The sequence below is a fragment of the Berghia stephanieae genome, chromosome 8 (assembly GCF_034508935.2).
Source record: "Berghia stephanieae isolate SIO BIC M18660-M18661 chromosome 8, UCSD_Bste_1.3, whole genome shotgun sequence".
NCBI lineage: Eukaryota > Metazoa > Mollusca > Gastropoda > Nudibranchia > Aeolidiidae > Berghia > Berghia stephanieae.
In genome coordinates, this window is record NC_088367.1 from 24,648,468 (window position 1) to 24,668,513 (window position 20,046).

The following is a 20,046-nucleotide window of genomic DNA, read 5'->3' on the forward strand; positions in this document are numbered from 1 at the left end:
CTGTGCTTGATTCTGGTTCGAACACTATGTGTTCATCATATAATTTATTGATTAATTAATTTATTTATCTATATATTAATTTATCTATTTATTTATTTATTTATTTATTTATCCATCATTCATACATTTAACTAATATAGACTTAATTGGCAGATTGTGATTATCAACTTCAGCGATTATGATTCACAAAATTGAAATTTAAAAAAAAACTTTGGTTAGATAACTAGCAATTACCATAATTCAAATATTTATGCCATTTTTACTACAAACACAGTGGATGTTAAAATGTAAGATTTAATGTTGTATCTGATTACACATGGCTCATCCTCACAAAATGGTGTGATGCCATGGTGAGCTGTTATATCGAAAAGTGAATCGACAAAATAAATAATATTATAAAAATACAAGAATATTATTTTCTCTATCAAACGATGCCTTTTGAGGTCATGATTTTATATTGTGCATGCTAGAGCGTGCCCATGAAAATAAAAAGATGTAGTTTATTGTATTGACATAACTAGAGCTTTAAAGAGAAATTTATCATCTTCATGTAAAAAAGAACATCTTGTACTATATAAATCTATTTATGAAATTGAAAGTCAGAAATACAAAATATTCACTCTTTTTATTGAGGAGACATTGCGCAGACTAAATTTTTATTTCGCATTTATCATCACTCCATCGTTTAAATTAATTCTCACCATCTGTGGATATATATCATTTTAACCTAAAACAATTATATTCTGCTAAGATTTCAAAATCCATGCTGTAAACAAAGAGGAATAGATCGGAGATATAAAATCTCGTTTAAATCAAAACCAATGCGTCTAATAATAAAGTAATTTGCACAAAACTACGATTTTATAAAGTTTGAATCTGGGAAAAATTGAATAAATATGCAATAGATAGATTGTTTCTGAGCAGATAGCTACCAGCAAGCCAAAATCCGGCATTCTAAATTAAAAAAAAAATTAAATCAAGTTAAAAACCACAGTAACAAAATTTTAGAACGACTTTTGTTTTCTTAATTCCCTCTTCCCCCCCCCCCCCCCCCCCCCCCCCCCCCCCCCCCCCCCAATCGCAATAACTCCCATATCATCCTTATCCTATGTTGAATTGTTAGATTATGACAATTTGTTTAGTGTTACAAACAAAATAAAAGACATGCATCCAAATGAGCAGTGTTAATTTCATTTCAGATGTATACGTAAAGCAGTTTCTTTTAAAAGTTTTACATTTACCGTATATATATATATATATATATATATATATATATATATAGATATATATATATATATATATATATATATATATATATATATATATATATATATTATTATATTATATATATATTATATATATATATATATATATATCTATATATATATATATACGTGTCCAACCCCCCCCCCCCCCCCCCCCCCCCTCCCCAACTTTCCCCTCCCACATTCAATTCACCATCAAAAAGTAGAACGCAACCCAATAGGGTCATTAGAGCCATAGAGTAAATTGAACCAGAGCTCAGTCCATTATCTGTTGCGTGGGACGCTTGATACTTTCTGTCTACCACAAAATACTTTCAATTGGGACAAACATACCCAGACACCCAATTATTTCCAGGACAGGAAGAAAGATCTCGACTGCTACCGGGTTCGATAACAGTTCCTTTGCTTGTAGGATAGGGCGAGTGTTTTACTAACAGAGCAGCAACTAAGTCCCCCCCCCCCCCCCCCCCCCCCCCCCACCAATCTCTAAGAGGCTCTTTAACATCATAACAGAGAGGGATATAAATATGACATTTGGAAATCTGGCCCAGCCATCCCCCCTCCCCCCACCTGTCCTGTCCCCCGTCATTCCCATCCTCCTCAAAATTAAGATTTATGTATATTTACCCCTTCCTTCCTCCCTCCATAAATGTAATGTTAGAAATCTGTAGATTTGGTAAATTATTTGGCAGTTTTGATATTTAAATCATGTAGAATTACGTATTATAAATATATATGTGACCTACTGCGTGAATCTGGTATTAAATCAGAATGTACTAGATGAAAAAGAATGAGTTAAAAGTCAAAAAGATCAAAATCGGGAAATTTAAGTTGTTTGAAAGTCTAACATAAAATATCAAGAAAAAAAAAAAACGAAACAAAACAAACAAACAAAAAACTCCCAAAAAACTTAATGACCTCGATGAAGGCTTGCATTTTAACTCAAATACTGTGGTAACCGGGTATTACCATAACCATCGTTATCTTATAGCCTGACACTGAAACCGAAAAAGACTGGCATTTTGACGTCATTGTTTGGTTTTTGCACCGCCTAGTGAGATGTCGTTAGTAGTGCTCATGGAAACAAGTGGTCCCATTGGTTGAACTATTGATTACAACTCACGATATGTTTTCTTTTGTGGCCAAAGACTGGCATTTTGACGTCATTTTTTGGTCAGTGTCAGGCTATAAGTAAACGATGGCTACGGTATTACAGGGATAGTAGAAGCAGAATAAAATCCCCTATGTAGCCGGATCCCTGTTATATCAGGGCCTGTTATTGTTATATGTGGTTTCCACTGTATGTTTCTCTTTTAGCTGAAAATTTAACAATAAGTAACAAGTTCATCCCGATATAATACCATTTTGGTACGATCTGTCACCTAATAGGATTCACTTTTATCGTCTAAATGTGTATGGCTAAAATCATAAACCAGAGAATCATAAAATAATCACTTTCTATAGATGATAGTATTAAAAATAGGTGCAATAAGTTGATATGTTATATAGATAAAAATTTCCTCAGGGGTATAAGATTTGTGTCTTGATTTATTGGCAGTGTAATTCTCAACTCAGTTTCTCTAAAAAAATATTTAGAGTCTATTATCAAAATGTCTGGTTACACGTCTTTAGTTTGATTTCATTGAGATTCACACATGGGAGCATTTTAAAGCGTTGTCATTTTTTTGTGGCCAACTTTCATTAGTTCCAAATTTGGCAGGATGTTTTAATCATTGAGTGAACAACCCCACCAATGTTTATATCAATAACCTATTGTTTATTTGTTTTTGAGTTGTTGAGACTTGAACGGCATGAGCGACAATTTAAAGTCATATTATTAATGTCTACTATATATCCTTAAAATAACACATTTTGTATTTCGAACACATAGAAAAATATATTTTATTATGAACATGAGGTCAATTCATTGCTATATTTTCATAATATAGTTTGATGAAAAAGTTAATAAAAATAATTCGTTATAAACAAATGTTATTCTAATTTTTTTTTAAAAGTAATTCACATAACACGGCTATGATAACACGTGATAATGAAATTGGCACAGGGGTTTCTCTCTCAAGAGAGATAATGCTGGTATTGCAAATTATTCTTCAAAGGTGTACAATACAGTTTTTGTATTTAGTTAAGACGTGCACTCTGATTTCAAACTTATTCATTCAGTTTACTAGCCATAAAAAGATGGTTTGCCATTTCATTAATATTTAATATATTCACTACTAAAATAATCACTAAATATTATTAAATCTTTAGCGATTTTTTTTTCTATTTTTAACTGATCTAATTGCTTTTTTTTAACATATAATTTTTAATGTGTCCATTCTTCAGTTTTAGCAATGACCCCGACGGGCACATATTTGCAGGTCTGATAACGGAATGAAACTGCGGGCTTGATTTTACATATTTAACAAAATAATGGAGTTATCAAATCTGCAAATAAAAACATGTCAATTGACCATATGATTTCATACTCCTTGATTACTTGAAAACAGTTTATGGGTTTGTTCTCAGATATATATGTCCTGCTATGAACATTTTGGCTATAATACATTTTTATGGAGAAAAAATGAAAAATACAATAATTTTAGTCATCGTATTTAAAGATCTAGAAAAAAAATATATTTTAAAGATATTAATAATACGTTTTTGCTTTTTAACCATTTTGTCATTTCTAAATAGTAAATATTTGGAAAATGTGCAGTTTACAGCAACTTAGCTTTCATGTAGATGGGCATTTACTAAGTTACCAGTTTCTAGATTGTGCAGCGGAATATCCTCCAATAAAAAGACAGATAATATGTATGTTGAGGGAGTAAACTCGAGCAATTCAGAATACACTACAGTAATAAAATATGACATTATCATAGTAAAATATAATGCGTGATAAGAAAGATGACTAGCTTAAATAAAGCTTTTTGTATTTCCACCAACTCAAACATGAAATAGGGGGTGGAAAAACAACAACAAATAAAATTAATAATAATTAATTTAAAACAAATAGTAGGTATTTATGTAGCACACCAACTACTTAATTTGTGTCGAAGTACGAGTTGTCATTTGGTTTTACTAATGCTTATATTATATGTTTGGTATTCATGGAATCCATAAAATGGTGTGAAAGAAATGAAACTTCAATTTTTGCATTGACTTTATGGCATCATAAACGCATTTTTGTCCAAAATTAGATGGGTAAAGCAATTACTGTTCTGCGGTTTTTATCATTGAAAATCAACCGGGTAGATTTTGATGACATAGTCACTTCTGACAGGCATCTTCAGTAGAAACTCATAACATTATTCACTGTGCACGAAAAAAAAAAGACTGAACTCAATAAGAAATCCGTGCTGAAGAGACTATTGGCAATTTTGTTATGAAGTTCACAAAGTGGCGCATTTAAATCCATATGATTGTCTCCTCTTAGGATGTTTTGGATATCTAGGCATAAATGAATAAATAATGACTTTTCTTTATTATTTAATTGAAAACAGACACACTAGACAATTGTCTGAAATTGGCAATTTTAGCCTTAATGAATTCAACTACCAAGAAATCATGTTAAAAATTAATAGATATCTAATAAACTCGCTTTTCCAGATAGTTTACAGTGCACATCCAAATAGATTGGATAACAGCTCTTCGACAAGCAATGAGAATGATCTATATTAACTTTCCATGTGCTCGATGTCGTTGGTCACATGGTAAAATGTGCTAAAAGTGACACACATTGTGAAAAGTGTTCACAGTTTGAGAAATATCAAACATCAAGACTGGTAATTTTGTCAGCTTGACACACGGGTATGTTTACAACTTTCATAAAGAAAACAGCGTGATTATATTTGTTAAGAAATTTCCAATTGTTGGACAGCAACAAATCATGTGATCGATGACTCGGTTGGACGAAAACCTGAATATAGATCGCTCCCATTCAATGTCGACCAACATCGTAGGTCTTTTCTTCTTCTTTTGTTTTATCGACCAATGAAATGCTAAAACTTTCAAAACTGACATTCTTACTGGTTGAAAATGAAATACTGCTACTGAAGTAAAAAAAAAAAAAATAATAATAAAAGCACCTCGTCAGCGACGACTTATCCAATTATTAGTTTGACGATCGCTAAATGATACATAACATCATCATAACAACATTGTGTCCGTCATAATAAAGCGTACAGCTTGACAAGACTGACAATAGAGTTCAACAGTCGTGACGTCACTTCCCAAGTAATGACGCATAGTAACTTAGTAACTGGTTCTAACCTATGGCAACAATGGCGGACGCCCTTATGACATACTTCTCCGACGAGCATAAAAGTGTATCCAGAGGAGAAAAACATTATAAATCTGATCGTGTTTTGACTATTATACATTCTGATCACATGACATGTGCAAAAGTTCTAGCCAGCATGAAGAATAAAAAGTACCAATTTTCTTTGTTTAGAACCAATCTGCTCGTTGCTGGGCGGACGTGACATCAGACTATTGAATCCATTTTTTGATGATAGCTTGACAAGACTGACAATTTCGATGATTTCTTGACTCTTTGCAATGGGATTTTTTCCACTATCGTAAGTTAGAAGGACCCTAGCCTTGGAAGTGTGTGAATACGTGAGGTGGGTACTCGAACCCAGTAGGTGCGAAGTCTTGAGCTGAAAAAAAGAACAATAATAATAATAATAATAATAATAATAATAATAATAATAATAATAATAATAATAATAATAATAATAATAATAATAATAATAATAACAATAATAGTAATAATAATAATAAATAATAATAATAATAATAATAATAATAATAATAATAATAATAATAATAATAATAATAATAATAATAATAATAATAATAATAATAATAATAATATATAATAATAATAAATAATATAATAATAATAATAATAATAATAATAATAATAATAATAATAATAATAATAATAATAATAATAATAATAATAATAATAATAATAATATAATAATATAATAATATAATAATATATAATAATAATAATAATAATAATAATAATATAATAATAATAATAATAATAATAATATAATAATAATAATATAATAATAATGATATTAATAATAAAGAGGAGAAACACTAGCTTGTGTGTAATTGCGCAGTATCCATAACATGAACGAAATAGCACATCACAAGCCAACAGATATATTTAAAGAGCAGGACGAGACATAAATCCGACGTTGATGGGCTATATATAGTGTGCGCTTGGCTAAGAAACTCACAACATTGCCATCCGGAAGAATAACGGATAAACACACAAAACTAGTGAGATGGCAAAAACAATAACAAAGACGTGAGTGACGTTTACTTCGTTCTATCTAGTCTATAAACGTTTTAGGTTACACACAGTTTTGTGGTTTTGTGTATTGGTACGTATCCAACTGGCGGATGTTGCGAGTCTTTTACCTAAACGCATAGCATCAATAGATGGTAAGAAGTTGACGTCACTAAGCTCTCTGTTATTGTTTTTATACAGCCTGATGGCTCATTAGCTCTGACTAAAATTCTATCAATCAGAGTATAAACGTTAATGGTTTGACAAAATGTTGTGTGTTGGTGCGTTATAAATGGATGGCGGATGTTGTGAGTATATTATCTAAACGCATAGCATCGATATGGTAATGCAAATGTCACTGCCCGAGGCTCGATGGTATAAATAACAATAATAAAATGGAATAAAAGCTTCAATTTGAATTTGTCTTTCTGTTCTATTATTGAAGCGGTGCCAAAAGATCGTTCAACAATACGTTATTATGAAAAACTACAGAAAAAGATGATCGCATCAACTTCCATAGGTTAAATACTGTAAAATACCCCCCCCCCCCCCCCCCCCCCCTTCAAAAAAAAAGGACGAAAAACTGGCGATCTAACTCCAATAGAATAGCAGAAATAGTTTCTCGCAGGCTAAAAAAAAGTGTGGGCACAGTATCAGCTTTGTCCATACTTTTTCGACATTTTAAGCCTATAATCAAATCGCAAGTTTTTGCTTTATTTTTCAATATTTAACTAAAAAAAATTTTAAAAACTGATGAAAGCGATTTATTCCTTAGTTTTTCCAAACAACTTAGTATTATGTGTTCTTGTGGTGAATGCCACATAATAGAAGATAATTACAATATTATGCGCGGCTATGTGGTCTAATGGTATGACACTCGCATTCGGATTGGAATGGTCTTGGGTTCGAGCCTCGCTCGACTTATAGTTGAGTCCTTGGAGAAGGCTCTTTACTTAAGTTCTCTCACCGTACTCAGGTGTAAAATGAGTACCTAGCCATTAACAGCGTTGTCTGTCCGAAAAAAAAAATTGTATTATCGCCTAAAAAAAGGCGTCATGTCTCGTCTTACTTATTAAATATTGCTGTTGGCCAGGGATGCCTTGTAAAGCGCTTAGAGCACGTTTAGTGGATATTGCGCTATATAAAATGTCAATTAATTAAACTTACGTGTGACAACTTTCCCTAAGACAAATGGTTGTGTGACCGCCCCCGCCACTGTAGAAGATGTAATCGTTGGAACTTGTATGGCGTCCCGGTGATGTTGAGGAAGGGGGTGGGGCATCGCGATAGTCGGCGGCATGTGCTGGGGATGGGTGGTGTGGCCGTGGTGGACGTGGTTGTGAGTGTGGGGGTGGTGGAGTCTGGTGTTCGCTGCGGGAATAGGGGTTCCACCTATATAAGCATTGGCTGTGGAAACAGCTGCTGGTGTACAGATTGGGGCTTGCATAGACACATCCGAGCCTGGAAGGGATGAGAAAAGGAAAATTAATGAAATTATTAATAACAATATTCCCTTTATTCAACCCATATAGTAAATTTGTCTTTTGGATTAATTCCAGTTGAAGACTGGAAATGCGGCTATGTGGTCTTTTGGTATGACATTCCCTTTCGGATCGGAAGGTCATGGGTTCGAGCCTAGCCCGGCGCATACTCGAATCCTTGGAAAAGGCTCTTTATTCATATTCTCTCACCGTACTCAGGTGCAAAATGAGTACCTGGCCTTTAACAGCGTTGTCTCTGTACGGAAAAATTGTAATATCGCCTAACTGGCGTTATGTCCCGTCCTACATGTTAAGTGTTGCTGGTGGCCAGGGACCGCTTGTAAAGTGCTTTGAGCACGTTTAATGGATATTGCTCTATACAAAAAAAGCTCAAAGCTCAATAACCCAAGAGTCAGCCGCAGTGCAGCGCCGCAAACTGAGCTAGGGCGAGGAAACTTGCTCACGGCCACACAGCGCAATGTGTATTATTATAACCAGAGAGTTTATAAGCGTTAGCTATACAATCTCTGTTATAACTCGGTACCTTTCGGGTACGAAGCAAAGACCGTACTGATCAGTCAGGCCCCCGAATTAGAACACGAAAATAGAGGGATCCAAAATTGAATCAATTGATACAGCAAGCTACTTAGAACCGATTGAGCTCAGTTTGTTTTGTTTTGTTTTGTTTGTTTGTTTTTTTGTATTTTTGTTTGTTTTGTTTTTTTTTTACCCTTCTGTCCACTAAGCAGATATCCTGTAGCTGGTCTGTTAAATAATGCGGAAAATACTTCACAATAAAACTGAGAAGTGGTAGCGAGAGAGAAATTAATTGTTTTATTTCTGTACGTTTAAACAGGGACCAGAATGAATGAGCTCTGGCTCCACGAGCCATGGCTCTCTGATGGATATACTTCTTGAATCTATAAGAAATAAATAACAACAATAAAATGTGAATGGAATAAATTCTTCAATAATAGAGCAGAAAAGTCGTGACATCACGCCTTCATCTCTTCCGGTTCAAAATTCATTATAAGTGTGTAACCAATCCTCCGGAGTCAACAGTGAACAATGAATATAATATGTTAAATATGGAATCATAAGGTGGCATGACATTTTAGTAGCCAAATGTATAAGGAGATTCTTATATTAAATTAAATTGAGCTTTATATAGCGCAATATCCACTAAATGTGCTCAAAGTGCTTAACAAGGGGTCCCAGGTCAACAGCAACATTTAACATGTAGGAATGGACATGACGCCTGTTAGGCGATATTACAATTTTTCGGACAAAGACAGCGCTGTTAACGACCAGGTACTCATTTTACACCTGAGTACGGTGAGAGAAAGTGAGTAAAGAGCCTTTTCCAAGGACTCAACTATGCGCCGAGCGCGAGGCTCGAACCCAGGACCTTCCGATCCGAAAGCGAGTGTCATACCACAAGACCACATAGCCGCACAATATATTTTCTGGGGCGTAAAAGAGCGAGGCTGGATGACATTTATATTGACGACCAGCATTATATTATTTAGACTAGAACATAGGATGCCATCACTCTGAACACCGGAAGATCAATTACTCAAGGTACTCTGGTTTCACACTTCCAAAGAGATTGGAACCAGTATTTTGCATCGCATTTTATTCCCTATTCACAGGTCTTCGTAAACTAAACTGAAGCGTCTATTACAATTTAATATTGTTATTTATCTCTTAGGATTGTAAAGAGTGAGAGAAGTCATGAGCAAATTGACCGTAATCGGAAGAAAAAAACAACACATGACGAGTATAAACATTTTGCCCAGAAAATCTTTAATTTAAATTATATTTATGGACTCATAACATTACACTCAACTTGTCAAAATTATCAACCCTGGGGCTTCTTGGACAAAATGTTGGGGCAGTTGATGTGCTTTGTAATAATACGTGCGGCATTGTGGTCTTGTGGAATGTCACTTCGGACCAGTAAGTCCCATGGTTCGAGTCCCGTACTAAACGGCGCAAGTTAAATCGTTGGAAAAATCTCTTTACTCACATTCTCTTATATACTCATGTGTAAAACAAGTACCGGGTCTCTGCACGCTCAAAAAAAAATAAAAGAAAAAGAAAAAAAGGAACATAGCCTTACAGGCGTGATATCTCGTCCAACAAGATAAGTTTTGCTGTTGGCTTGGGACCCCTTGTACTTCGCTTTGAACACGTTTAGTGAATATTACGCTTTACAAAAACTCAAGGATTTTTTTCTTCTCTTAACTAGTTAACTGTCGTACTCTGAAAAGACATGTATTAAAAATTCTGGCCAGAAAACTCGTCCTTCTAATATCGATCAACTGAAATGACCCTTATCTTGGCAAACAAATATCAAACCTAGGACCTCACGAGATCTTACTTTAAGTTCCTGGTTTGAGAGTTTTGCCAAGATTAGGGTCATTTAAATTGATTGATATTTGAAGGACGAGTATTCTGACCAAATGTTTTTTATACGTGTCTGTCTTCCAGAGAATGGCAGTTAACTGGTTAACAATACAATGTCCCTTGAAAAAGGTTGGTGGGAAGTACGGGGAATGGGCGATGGTGGAAGGTGTGGGGGGGGGGGGGGGAGGGGGGGAGGGGGGGGTATAAAACTGTGCTTTCCGTACTGTTATCAATGTTTATATCATCCTCTTGACAAATTTTAAATTATAGACCAGAGTTTAATTCATAACAGATAAAGTAGCAGATAACGACAAAAGCACGTACGTGATATCAATGGTCACAGTGACATGAATATTTAGTATACGATAACTTTATCAGGTCCTCGGTTATTCTTTACTGATCAATGCGAGGTGGTGTAAATAATGTTTATTTGTTTTTGTTATTTTTTTTTTATTTATTTTTTTTTTGATTGTTTGTTTTTTGTTTTTGTTTGTTTGTTTGTTTTTTTATTTTGGTTGGGGGGTATGAGTAAATCCATCACAACCTGTTTTGAATGTTATCTTATCGAAACCACCTCGACGCATAAACAAATGCACACACACACACACACATACACACGCACACACACACACACACACACAACACACGCACACACAACACAACACAAATGTACAAGCATACGATTATTGAGTAAATACATCATGAAACTGTTCAACTGCAGAGAGAGGGATATATATATATATATATATATATATATATATATATATATATATATATATATATATATATATATATATATATAAGAGAGAGAGAGAGAGAGAGAGAGAGAGAGAGAGAGAGAGAGAGAGGCGGGTTGATAGAAAGAGGGAAGATAGATAAGAAAGCAATAAAATATGGCATTTGACAAAAATAATTTATCATTTTATAGCTGGTGGGCTCTCAGAGACCTATTAAGTCAACCACCCCAGAGCCCTCGAAGTGGGTTGATATGACACGACGTAAAATCATCCTATTTTTATCAACTTATTGGAGGAGAAAACATTGTGTATTGATAAGCGCAGTAAATAACTTCGAAATACATGTTTCCTGATAAGTAAAGATACTAATCTCATGATTTTTACAAGTTTAAAATTGTCAGATTGTTTTATTCATGTTTCTCAATTTTGGTTAGAAAAAAAAAATATTTAGGGAGTTTCACAAAAAAATGAAAAAATTATGATACTTTCATTTTTATTTTATTTATTTATTTATTTATTTTTTGAAAGGATTGCATAAGCATGCGAAACAATAAATTTCTACCTCGCGTGGTCCCAGGTATGATAGTTTTTGCCAAGATGAGGGTCATTTAAATCGATTGATATTTGAAGGACGAGATTTCTGGTCAAATTTTTAAATACGCGTCTTTCTGAAGTACGGCAGTTAGCTGGTCAAATTGAAGAACAATTTTAAAATCCGGCAAATATTTCAAACACGAGTGCACTTTCGATTTGTATCACCCATTAACTTCCTGAGTGTTTGGTTTTATATTTTTGTTTGTTCGCTTTTGTTTTCTTTTTTTTTTTTAATATTATATGATAGCTTATCAGAAATAAATAAGATTAAATAATTCTAAGAATAGCAGAAATTCTAAGATTCGATACTTCATTAGAAGAAAAACAATATTATTCATATAGATAAATAAAATAAAACTCCCTTTATTCATCCGTCGGGGGAAATTTATCTCTAGGGTCTATATCAAGGGAAGATTGGAATAACCCAAGTGTCCGCAAGGCAAAGCACTTTACACACATTGTCCCACTCGAATCAAGTGTGAAAAAGTATCCAACTTTAAGCAGTGACATATATTACTAGACTGCAACTACAAAAAAAAAAAAAAGGGGGAACTCCTAAACAGATGACTGGTACTGTATGAGATGGAAATATTATGCTGGAGGAATAAATGAAAAATCGTGAAGCGCATCGAACCATGGTTAATGTGTGGAAATGCGCTTTATAAATGTTCGTATTTGACCTTATTTTATTTAGTAAATCCATCTAATCGATCCCAATGGTGTTACCCATGGGGAGACTACTCTGATTGCGATCGCGATCCGTTGTTCAACAATACTTAACAGAGAAATTGGATTCAATAGTCTGATGTCATGTCGCCCAGCAACAGCGGCCATAGTGGTTCTAAACAAAGAAAATTGGTACTTTTTATTCTTCATGCTGGCTAGAACTTTTCATATGTCTTGTGATCAGAATGTGTAAAAGTCAAAACATGATAGATTTATAATGTGTTTTTTTTTCTCTGGATACGCTTTTATGCTCGTCGGAGAAATATTTCATAAGGGCGTCCGCCATTGTTCCGATAGTTTAGAGCCAGTTACTAAGTTACCATGCGTCATTACTAGGGAAGTGACGTTACGACTGTTGAAATTGACCCCTCCATGGAAGACCGATAAGGACAGGAGTAGAAATGTGTGTGTGTGTGTGGGGGGGGGGGGGGGGGGGGGGTGACTACATAATTTAGCATGAGCTTAGCAGGGATTTGACACCGTGATATAAATAAATAAATAAATAAATAAATAAATAAATAAATAAATAGATAAATAAATTAATTAATCAATAAATACATACATACATACAAACATACATACATTCATACATACATACATACATACATACATACATACATACATACATACATACATACATACATACATATATACATACATACATACATAAATACATACATCATACATACCTACATACATACATATATACATACATACATATATACATACATACATACATACATACATACCTACCTACCTACCTACCTACCTACCAGGGGCGGTTGCTGGCTGTTTATTTAAGGCGGCATGGACCGAAAACATTATCTCACTGTACTCAGGTGTAAAATGAGTAGGTACCTGACCAGAAGCAGTGTTGATTATGTTGGAGGAAAATGTTATCTCGCCCAACAGGCATCATGTCTCGTCTTCGTGTTGCTTTTGGCTTAGGAGCCCTTTTTAAGTGTCTTGAGCTCACTTAGCGGAAATTGCTCAATATCAATGTTCTAGTGGGTTTATTTTTTTAGAATGTGTGTATATTGTGTGTAAAAATAAAATGGTGGGGGGGGGGGGGGGGGGGGGGGGGGTCATGTGTGGTTTGAATTTTGAAGATATATATATAAGAATATCAACAGTGATAACAGTCATTAATAGAAGGAATAGAAAATCCAACCTCAATACACTACTTATCTACTCCAAAGACAATAACATAACTAATAACTACAAATTGAACTGCTGTGTGTGTCGGGATAATGGACTGGGATTCTTATTTATAGCATCATGGGGCTCTACTCGGTGAATGATTTGTGTAATATTCTTATTGATGATTAGCATCCATTTGAGGAAAACGAATAGCATAAGATCTATATTTATTGTAATTTTCTTCATCCGTGTGGTTTGATTACAACAAACCTGTTCTTTCAATGATAAAATTGATATGGTTTTGATTTCTCCCCAAGTCAGGCCTCAAGGTGTGCAAAATTAAATTTGCCGGCCTGACCTAGTTATTTTAGCAGTCAAGAGTATCAGTTAGTGCTAGTATCAGTTGTTTCTGGTGGGAAGTGGATAGCCGTGGTTTTACAGAAGAAAACAAGTCTTTTATATAAAACGCTTGGGCGGCCTGTTGACTTTTTGGCTCATGGTAGCCCCCATACCCCACCCTCAGCTCATTGTCGCACGTCATCTCGCCTCGCGTGGGGAAACAAGAAAAAAGAGAGCCGTCCGTGATGACGCACAACCTTCGTACAGTAGTTACAGGTACCGATCATGGCAAGTAAGACAGGAGAGAGTGTTAACGAAAATCAGCATAGGCAAAAATTGAGACAGAAAGCAGTATCTGCTAAATTTGAAAATTATAGGGCGGCACAAAACAACTTTGCTCAATAGACCGACCGCCAGTGCTACCTACCTACCTACCTACCTACATACATACATACATACATACATACATACATACATAAATAAATAAAATAAATAAATAAATAAATAAATAAATAAATAAATACAAGGGCAGTATATTTGGTCCTTTATTGCTCATTATCCATATAAATGATCCGATACCTGATACTATAAATTCTATATGCAAAATGTATGCATTAATATTAGATAAAGATGTATTACAAAATGATATAAATCCACTATACAATTGGTCAGAAAATTGGCAGCTTTGTTTTAATATTGCATATGTAGAATGTAGCACATTGGTAGGTCTAACTATTTATTCTCCTATTAAATAGGTGACGATAATATGACTGTTATGCAACTACTCGTATAATATGCTGAGAAAGGGACTTGGGGATCATTTTTGAAAAAAAAAAAAACGGTATTTTGATGAACATCAGGGTGTCCCGGAAGTCTGGAAGCAATACGGAAATAGTTTACGGAGAAACAGACAGCACAGCTAAGCACATGATGTTAGCGGAAATAAAGAGAAATTATTCAAGTTTTGTTTAACGCAAACCAGAACTCGAAAAATGACAACAGCTTTTAAACGATTTTTTAAAAATACATACATCGGTAATGTGGATTTCAACGTGTCCACCATTTTGTGTGATCGGTACCTTGGTGCGTCGCTCAAGTTCTCTCCAAGTGTTTTTGAGCATTTCTTTGCTGACTGATTCAACTACCATCAATAAATGTGGCATCAATAACAACAACAAACTTTAATAAATGATTTCTTTATGTTGTCTAGTCATTCATTAATTCCTTTTTGTTGTTTTTTATTTTTAATTTACTCACAAAATTCAAAGATTTATATTATACTCATTTTGTTTGTTTTAAGTCCCTGACTCTAAAAACTGGATTGCGTAGCAATCAGGATCAAGAGGTCAAGTACCTAATCTTTGATATTGTTAGTAGACTAATAAACCAGTGTCTTGAATGAAAAGAAAGCTTTCGGATCTTTGAGGATTATGCAAATCGATCCGATCCAAAGTTTTACTCCCCCCCCCCCCCCCCCCCCCCCCCCCCCCCCTGTAAATACCGACAGGGTACTTCCGCTTGACCTATCTCGATGTATATACTACTGTGTAATTAGATTCCGGAGGACAGTGGCGCTTCAAAGAAAATGCTGGTGTTGCATGGTTTCAAAGAATGCCCATCCTATGCTTGGTCATTTAGCCAAATGACCCCATCTGTTGATTGATAAATTTATTATGTAAGAGATTAATTTATTTGCTTATTTTAGTTTTTAAATTACTAAAATTGAATTGAAGAAGAAAATAAATATACAACAAAAAACTTTGAAAGTTTGTTTTTCTTATCTAAAAGAAAGGTCGTCCAGACACAGGTTACTGACTTTTGTGAACATTGGGCATTGGCCACCAATATGAACTAGACTAAGGTGTGCCAAGCACATGTAATGTAGATTGATGTTATAAACCATTCTGTAGAGGGCATTATGAGGTCACGAAGCACTGTGTAACGTGTTATCATGTCGTATGCGGTCGTAACATGTAATGTGATCCGCCCTCACACGACTCGGAAGCTGATAACCACCCACTGGCCGAGGCCATGAGTCACCTAAATTTTAGTTCAAGAGATTTTATTAACAATAAGTTTACATAAGTAATATCTTGAAAATAGATGACCGATGTTTTTGCACCTAATTCAACAAATAGATACTACTACTACTACTACTACTACTACTACTACTACTACTACTACTACTACTACTACTACTACTACTACTACTACTACGACTACTACTACTACTACTACTACTACTACTACTACTACTAATAATAATAATAATAATAATAATAATAATAATAATAATAATAATAATAATAATAATTATTATTATTATTATTATTATTATTATTATTATTATTAGTGTTGGGCGACTTACAACAATGAACGTATTGCTAAATATTAAAAAAACAAAACAATAACAACAAAAAACAAAAGCAAAACAAAAACAAAAAAAATCTTACTCATCTTGTAAAAAATTATCAAACTTGGGTCTTCAATGAAGTCAGGTTTGAAAGGAAGTCCCGGGTTTGACAGCTTTCAACAAGAGATCGGGGTCATTATGATCAATCGATTTTTAAAGGACGACCACTTTTTTCAACAACAAAATTTCAGATACACGGCAGACAGTAGTGCGGCTATGTGGCCATGTGGCATGACACTCGTTTTCGGATCGTTAGGCCCTGGGTTCGAGCCTCATTCGGCGCATATTTGAGTCCTTGGAAAAGACTCTTTATTCACATTCTCTCACCGTACTCAGGTGTAAAATGAGTACCCGACCGTCAACAGCGTTGTCTCTGTCGGACAAAAATCGTAATAATATCGCCTAACAGGCGTTATGTCTCGTTCTACATGTTACGTGTCGCTATTGGTCAGGGACCCTTTGGAAAGAGCTTAGTGGATATTGCGCTATATAAAAGCTCAATTTCTTTTTTTTTTTTTTAGACAATAGTATGCAGTGTGTACGTACGTACGTACCCCTTGTACAAGGTCACGATAACATCTAGAAACTACACGGACGTGACCAGATGTGTGATCACTGATAACGACGACACAACGACAGTACTTTTATTGCTTATCTGACAAGGATTCAAAACAGGTCATTGGCATGTAAAGGCAAAGAGGACAGAACAAGTGAGGGTAATGGAGAAGCAGAAGTCGTGACGTCACACATTCCTCTCTTCCGGTTCAAAACTTCTTTGAAGTTTGTAGCCAGTCCTTCGAAAAAAAAAAAAAAAAACAAGACAAAAAACAACAACAAAAAACGACGAATAGGTTACATATTGAATCATAAGGCGCTATAAATATTTTAGTTGCAGGATGTATAGGCACATTTTAATGATTGCAGAGCGTAAAAGAGCTAGGGTGGATAATCTTTATTGACGAGCAGTAAAAGGAATCTGAACACAGAACTTTTCTCCCCGTGCCTTTTAGTCCGTTGTATATATTAATTTGTGCATTGATTAACTACTGGTTGTCACGGATTTTTTTTTTAATTATTAATTTTTATTAATTTTTTCTTTCATAGCGCCCTGAGCAGCTTTGAGTGGAAGTGCGCGCTTTATGAAAGCTTCATTTTTATTATTATTATTATTATTATTATTATTATTATTATTATTATTATTATTATTATTATTATTATTATTATTATTACTATTATTATTATTATTATTATTATTATTATTATTATCATCATTCTTCTTCTTCTTCTTCTTCTTCTTCTTCTTTCTTCTTCTTATTATTATTATTATTATTATTATTATTATTATTATTATTATTATTATTATTATTATTATTATTATTATTATTATTATTTATTGACGCTGGAAAATAAGATGCCATCATTCTGAAACCAGAAAATCAACAGCACAATGTAAAAGGAGCAGCGTGACTCAGCGATACGGTCTTTGCTTCGTACCCGAAAGGTTTGATCACCCGCCGCTGCGTTGTCATGTGTGGCTTTGAGCAAGTCACATCGCCCTCGCTCAAATTGCGGCGCTGCACTGTAGCTGACGCCTGGGTTGTTCCAGTCTTCCCTTGGAAGAATAATTTCCCCTATGTGATGAATAAAGGGAATTATTATTATTTATATATCTTTTACATTTTTATTTTTATTTCCAGTCCTTCGGAGGACTGGTTTCTCACTTCCAAGTAGGAAGTCTCGTATTTGGGATTACATTTGTCTTCTTACTTCAACTCGTGATAATTGTCCACCGTTCCCGACTGGAGATACTGGAATTGTTGGTTGTAAAAGTATAGCCACATGGAACAACTACGAAAGACATCGAACTTTTACGTCATGGTACAAGACCCAAGGGCTAGAGTTCAGCTGATCGATGGTTCGGATAAATAAGTAAGCCCCCAAGGAGTAACCAACCCTACAGGAACGGTGAGCTGGTGCAATCATTGTACGATAAGCGAGCCTACCTTGACACACTCATAATAATACCAATAACTACAGTAATAAAAGTAATAATCAAGCCACTTATCCCTATCCTGTCGTGATCTGAAAAAACAGGTATCTAAAATTTTGGCCAGAAAACTCGTCCTTATAATATTAATATCGATCGATTAAAATCACCCTCATCTTGTCAAAAACTCTAACATGTAACTAATATCTTGTCCAAAATTCTCAAACATGGGACTTGTGGGCTCGTTAAACGGGTCCCAGGTTAAAAAGCTTTTGACAAGATGAGGGTCATTTTCATTTTAATCGACAGATATTTGAAGGACGAGTTTTCTGGCCAAAACTTTTAAATAAGTGTTTTGTTTTGTTTTCGAAGTACGGCAGTTTTGCTTATCGGTATTATATCAGAGAGAGAGTTTGACAACAGGTTTGTGTTTGAACAGTGAGAGGGGCGGAAAGATGAAAGGAGGAAGGGAAGGGGGGGGGGGGGGGGGGGTTGGAAGAAATGAAAGAGGGGTAATCTGCATGGATAAACAACTGATAGAGAGGACACGACTGGCTGTGGGTCAGAAATATGGCACAGAAAATGCCAAATTATGCCATACTCAATGCAAAAAAAAACAACTCATTTTTTATTTCGAAGTGTTTCGAAAATGAGTCATGCCTGTGTAAAAGTTTCATTTCGCCTTGCAGTTTTATCGTAACACATATCTGAAGACTTAATTGGTCTATTCGCCCATTCCCCCCCCCCCCCCCCCCCCTATTCCCCGCCCCTTAAGTATTCAAATACAAAAATGATACTTTCACGCTTTAAGATTTTAATATAATATCGCGTTGAAAAAGCCAAACTGGCAACCACGAATGTCCTTTCTTGGAATAAGATACGGGGTGTGTAGAGAGTGTGTTATTAACCACAACTAAAGATTAAAATAATATGCAAATTAATTATCAAGCATAGTGAAATACAACCATCCAACATACCACCAGCCTTGCTTACCGCTAAATCGGATAGTTTGAGATCCGCCGCCGTCTCAAAACGGTATTAGGTCCGGATAAACAAAGTGCTCAAAATGTGATTTTAGAGTTAACATGGCCAGAAATATTATGGGATTTTAGCTTTTGTAACTTTACGAAACTACATCTATTGTTCTTAATCAGATTGTATAACCTAATTTTTTTTTCTTCTTTTTTCCATTCAATGTTTAACATGAAATCAGGGTCTAATCTTATTTCTTATCAAAGTCCAATCTTTCTCTCCTTACCATCTACAGTAAAATCGTCACATTTGTTACGACACAATATACATTTTTCTTATTCAGATTTATTTTGCACATAACAATGCTCTTTAATTAATTAATAAGAACATTAAGTTGTTTTGTAGAGAGATTGTTTGAGTTTAAAAATCAATTTTTTTCTGCTGGGTAAGCCTGCCATTTGGGAAAATTATGAAAACGGTCGGTAAGGAGAATAGTAGTCTGTGGTAAGGAGAGAGTTAAATAGATTTTTTTGGTTCTCAAATTTCATGACTTGACATTAAGAATTATCAATGTGGTCAGGACAGGATATTATTACGGGTTAAAATTTTCATCTAGCGATGATTGGGTACCTGGAACTATTATGTCTAGAGGAAAGTATTTTGTGACGG

General features: G+C 34.6%; 1 protein-coding gene across 6 annotated transcripts in view; it reads right to left on the reverse strand.

Annotated features, from left to right (window-relative positions):
• Window positions 1-1,750: 1,750 nt before the first annotated feature.
• Window positions 1,751-20,046, reverse strand: part of LOC144978417 (putative RNA-binding protein 46) — a 51,522-nt gene continuing 33,226 nt past the window's right edge. For all 6 annotated transcript variants that reach the window (XM_078924441.1, XM_078924437.1, XM_078924439.1 and 3 more), the window contains exons 9-10: window positions 7,747-8,040; window positions 1,751-5,929 (exon numbers count right to left, since the gene is read on the reverse strand). In XM_078924441.1, the coding sequence (XP_078780567.1) occupies window positions 5,865-5,929; window positions 7,747-8,040 (359 nt within the window). In that variant the 3' untranslated portion in view covers window positions 1,751-5,864. The remainder of the gene's footprint in view (window positions 5,930-7,746; window positions 8,041-20,046) is intronic.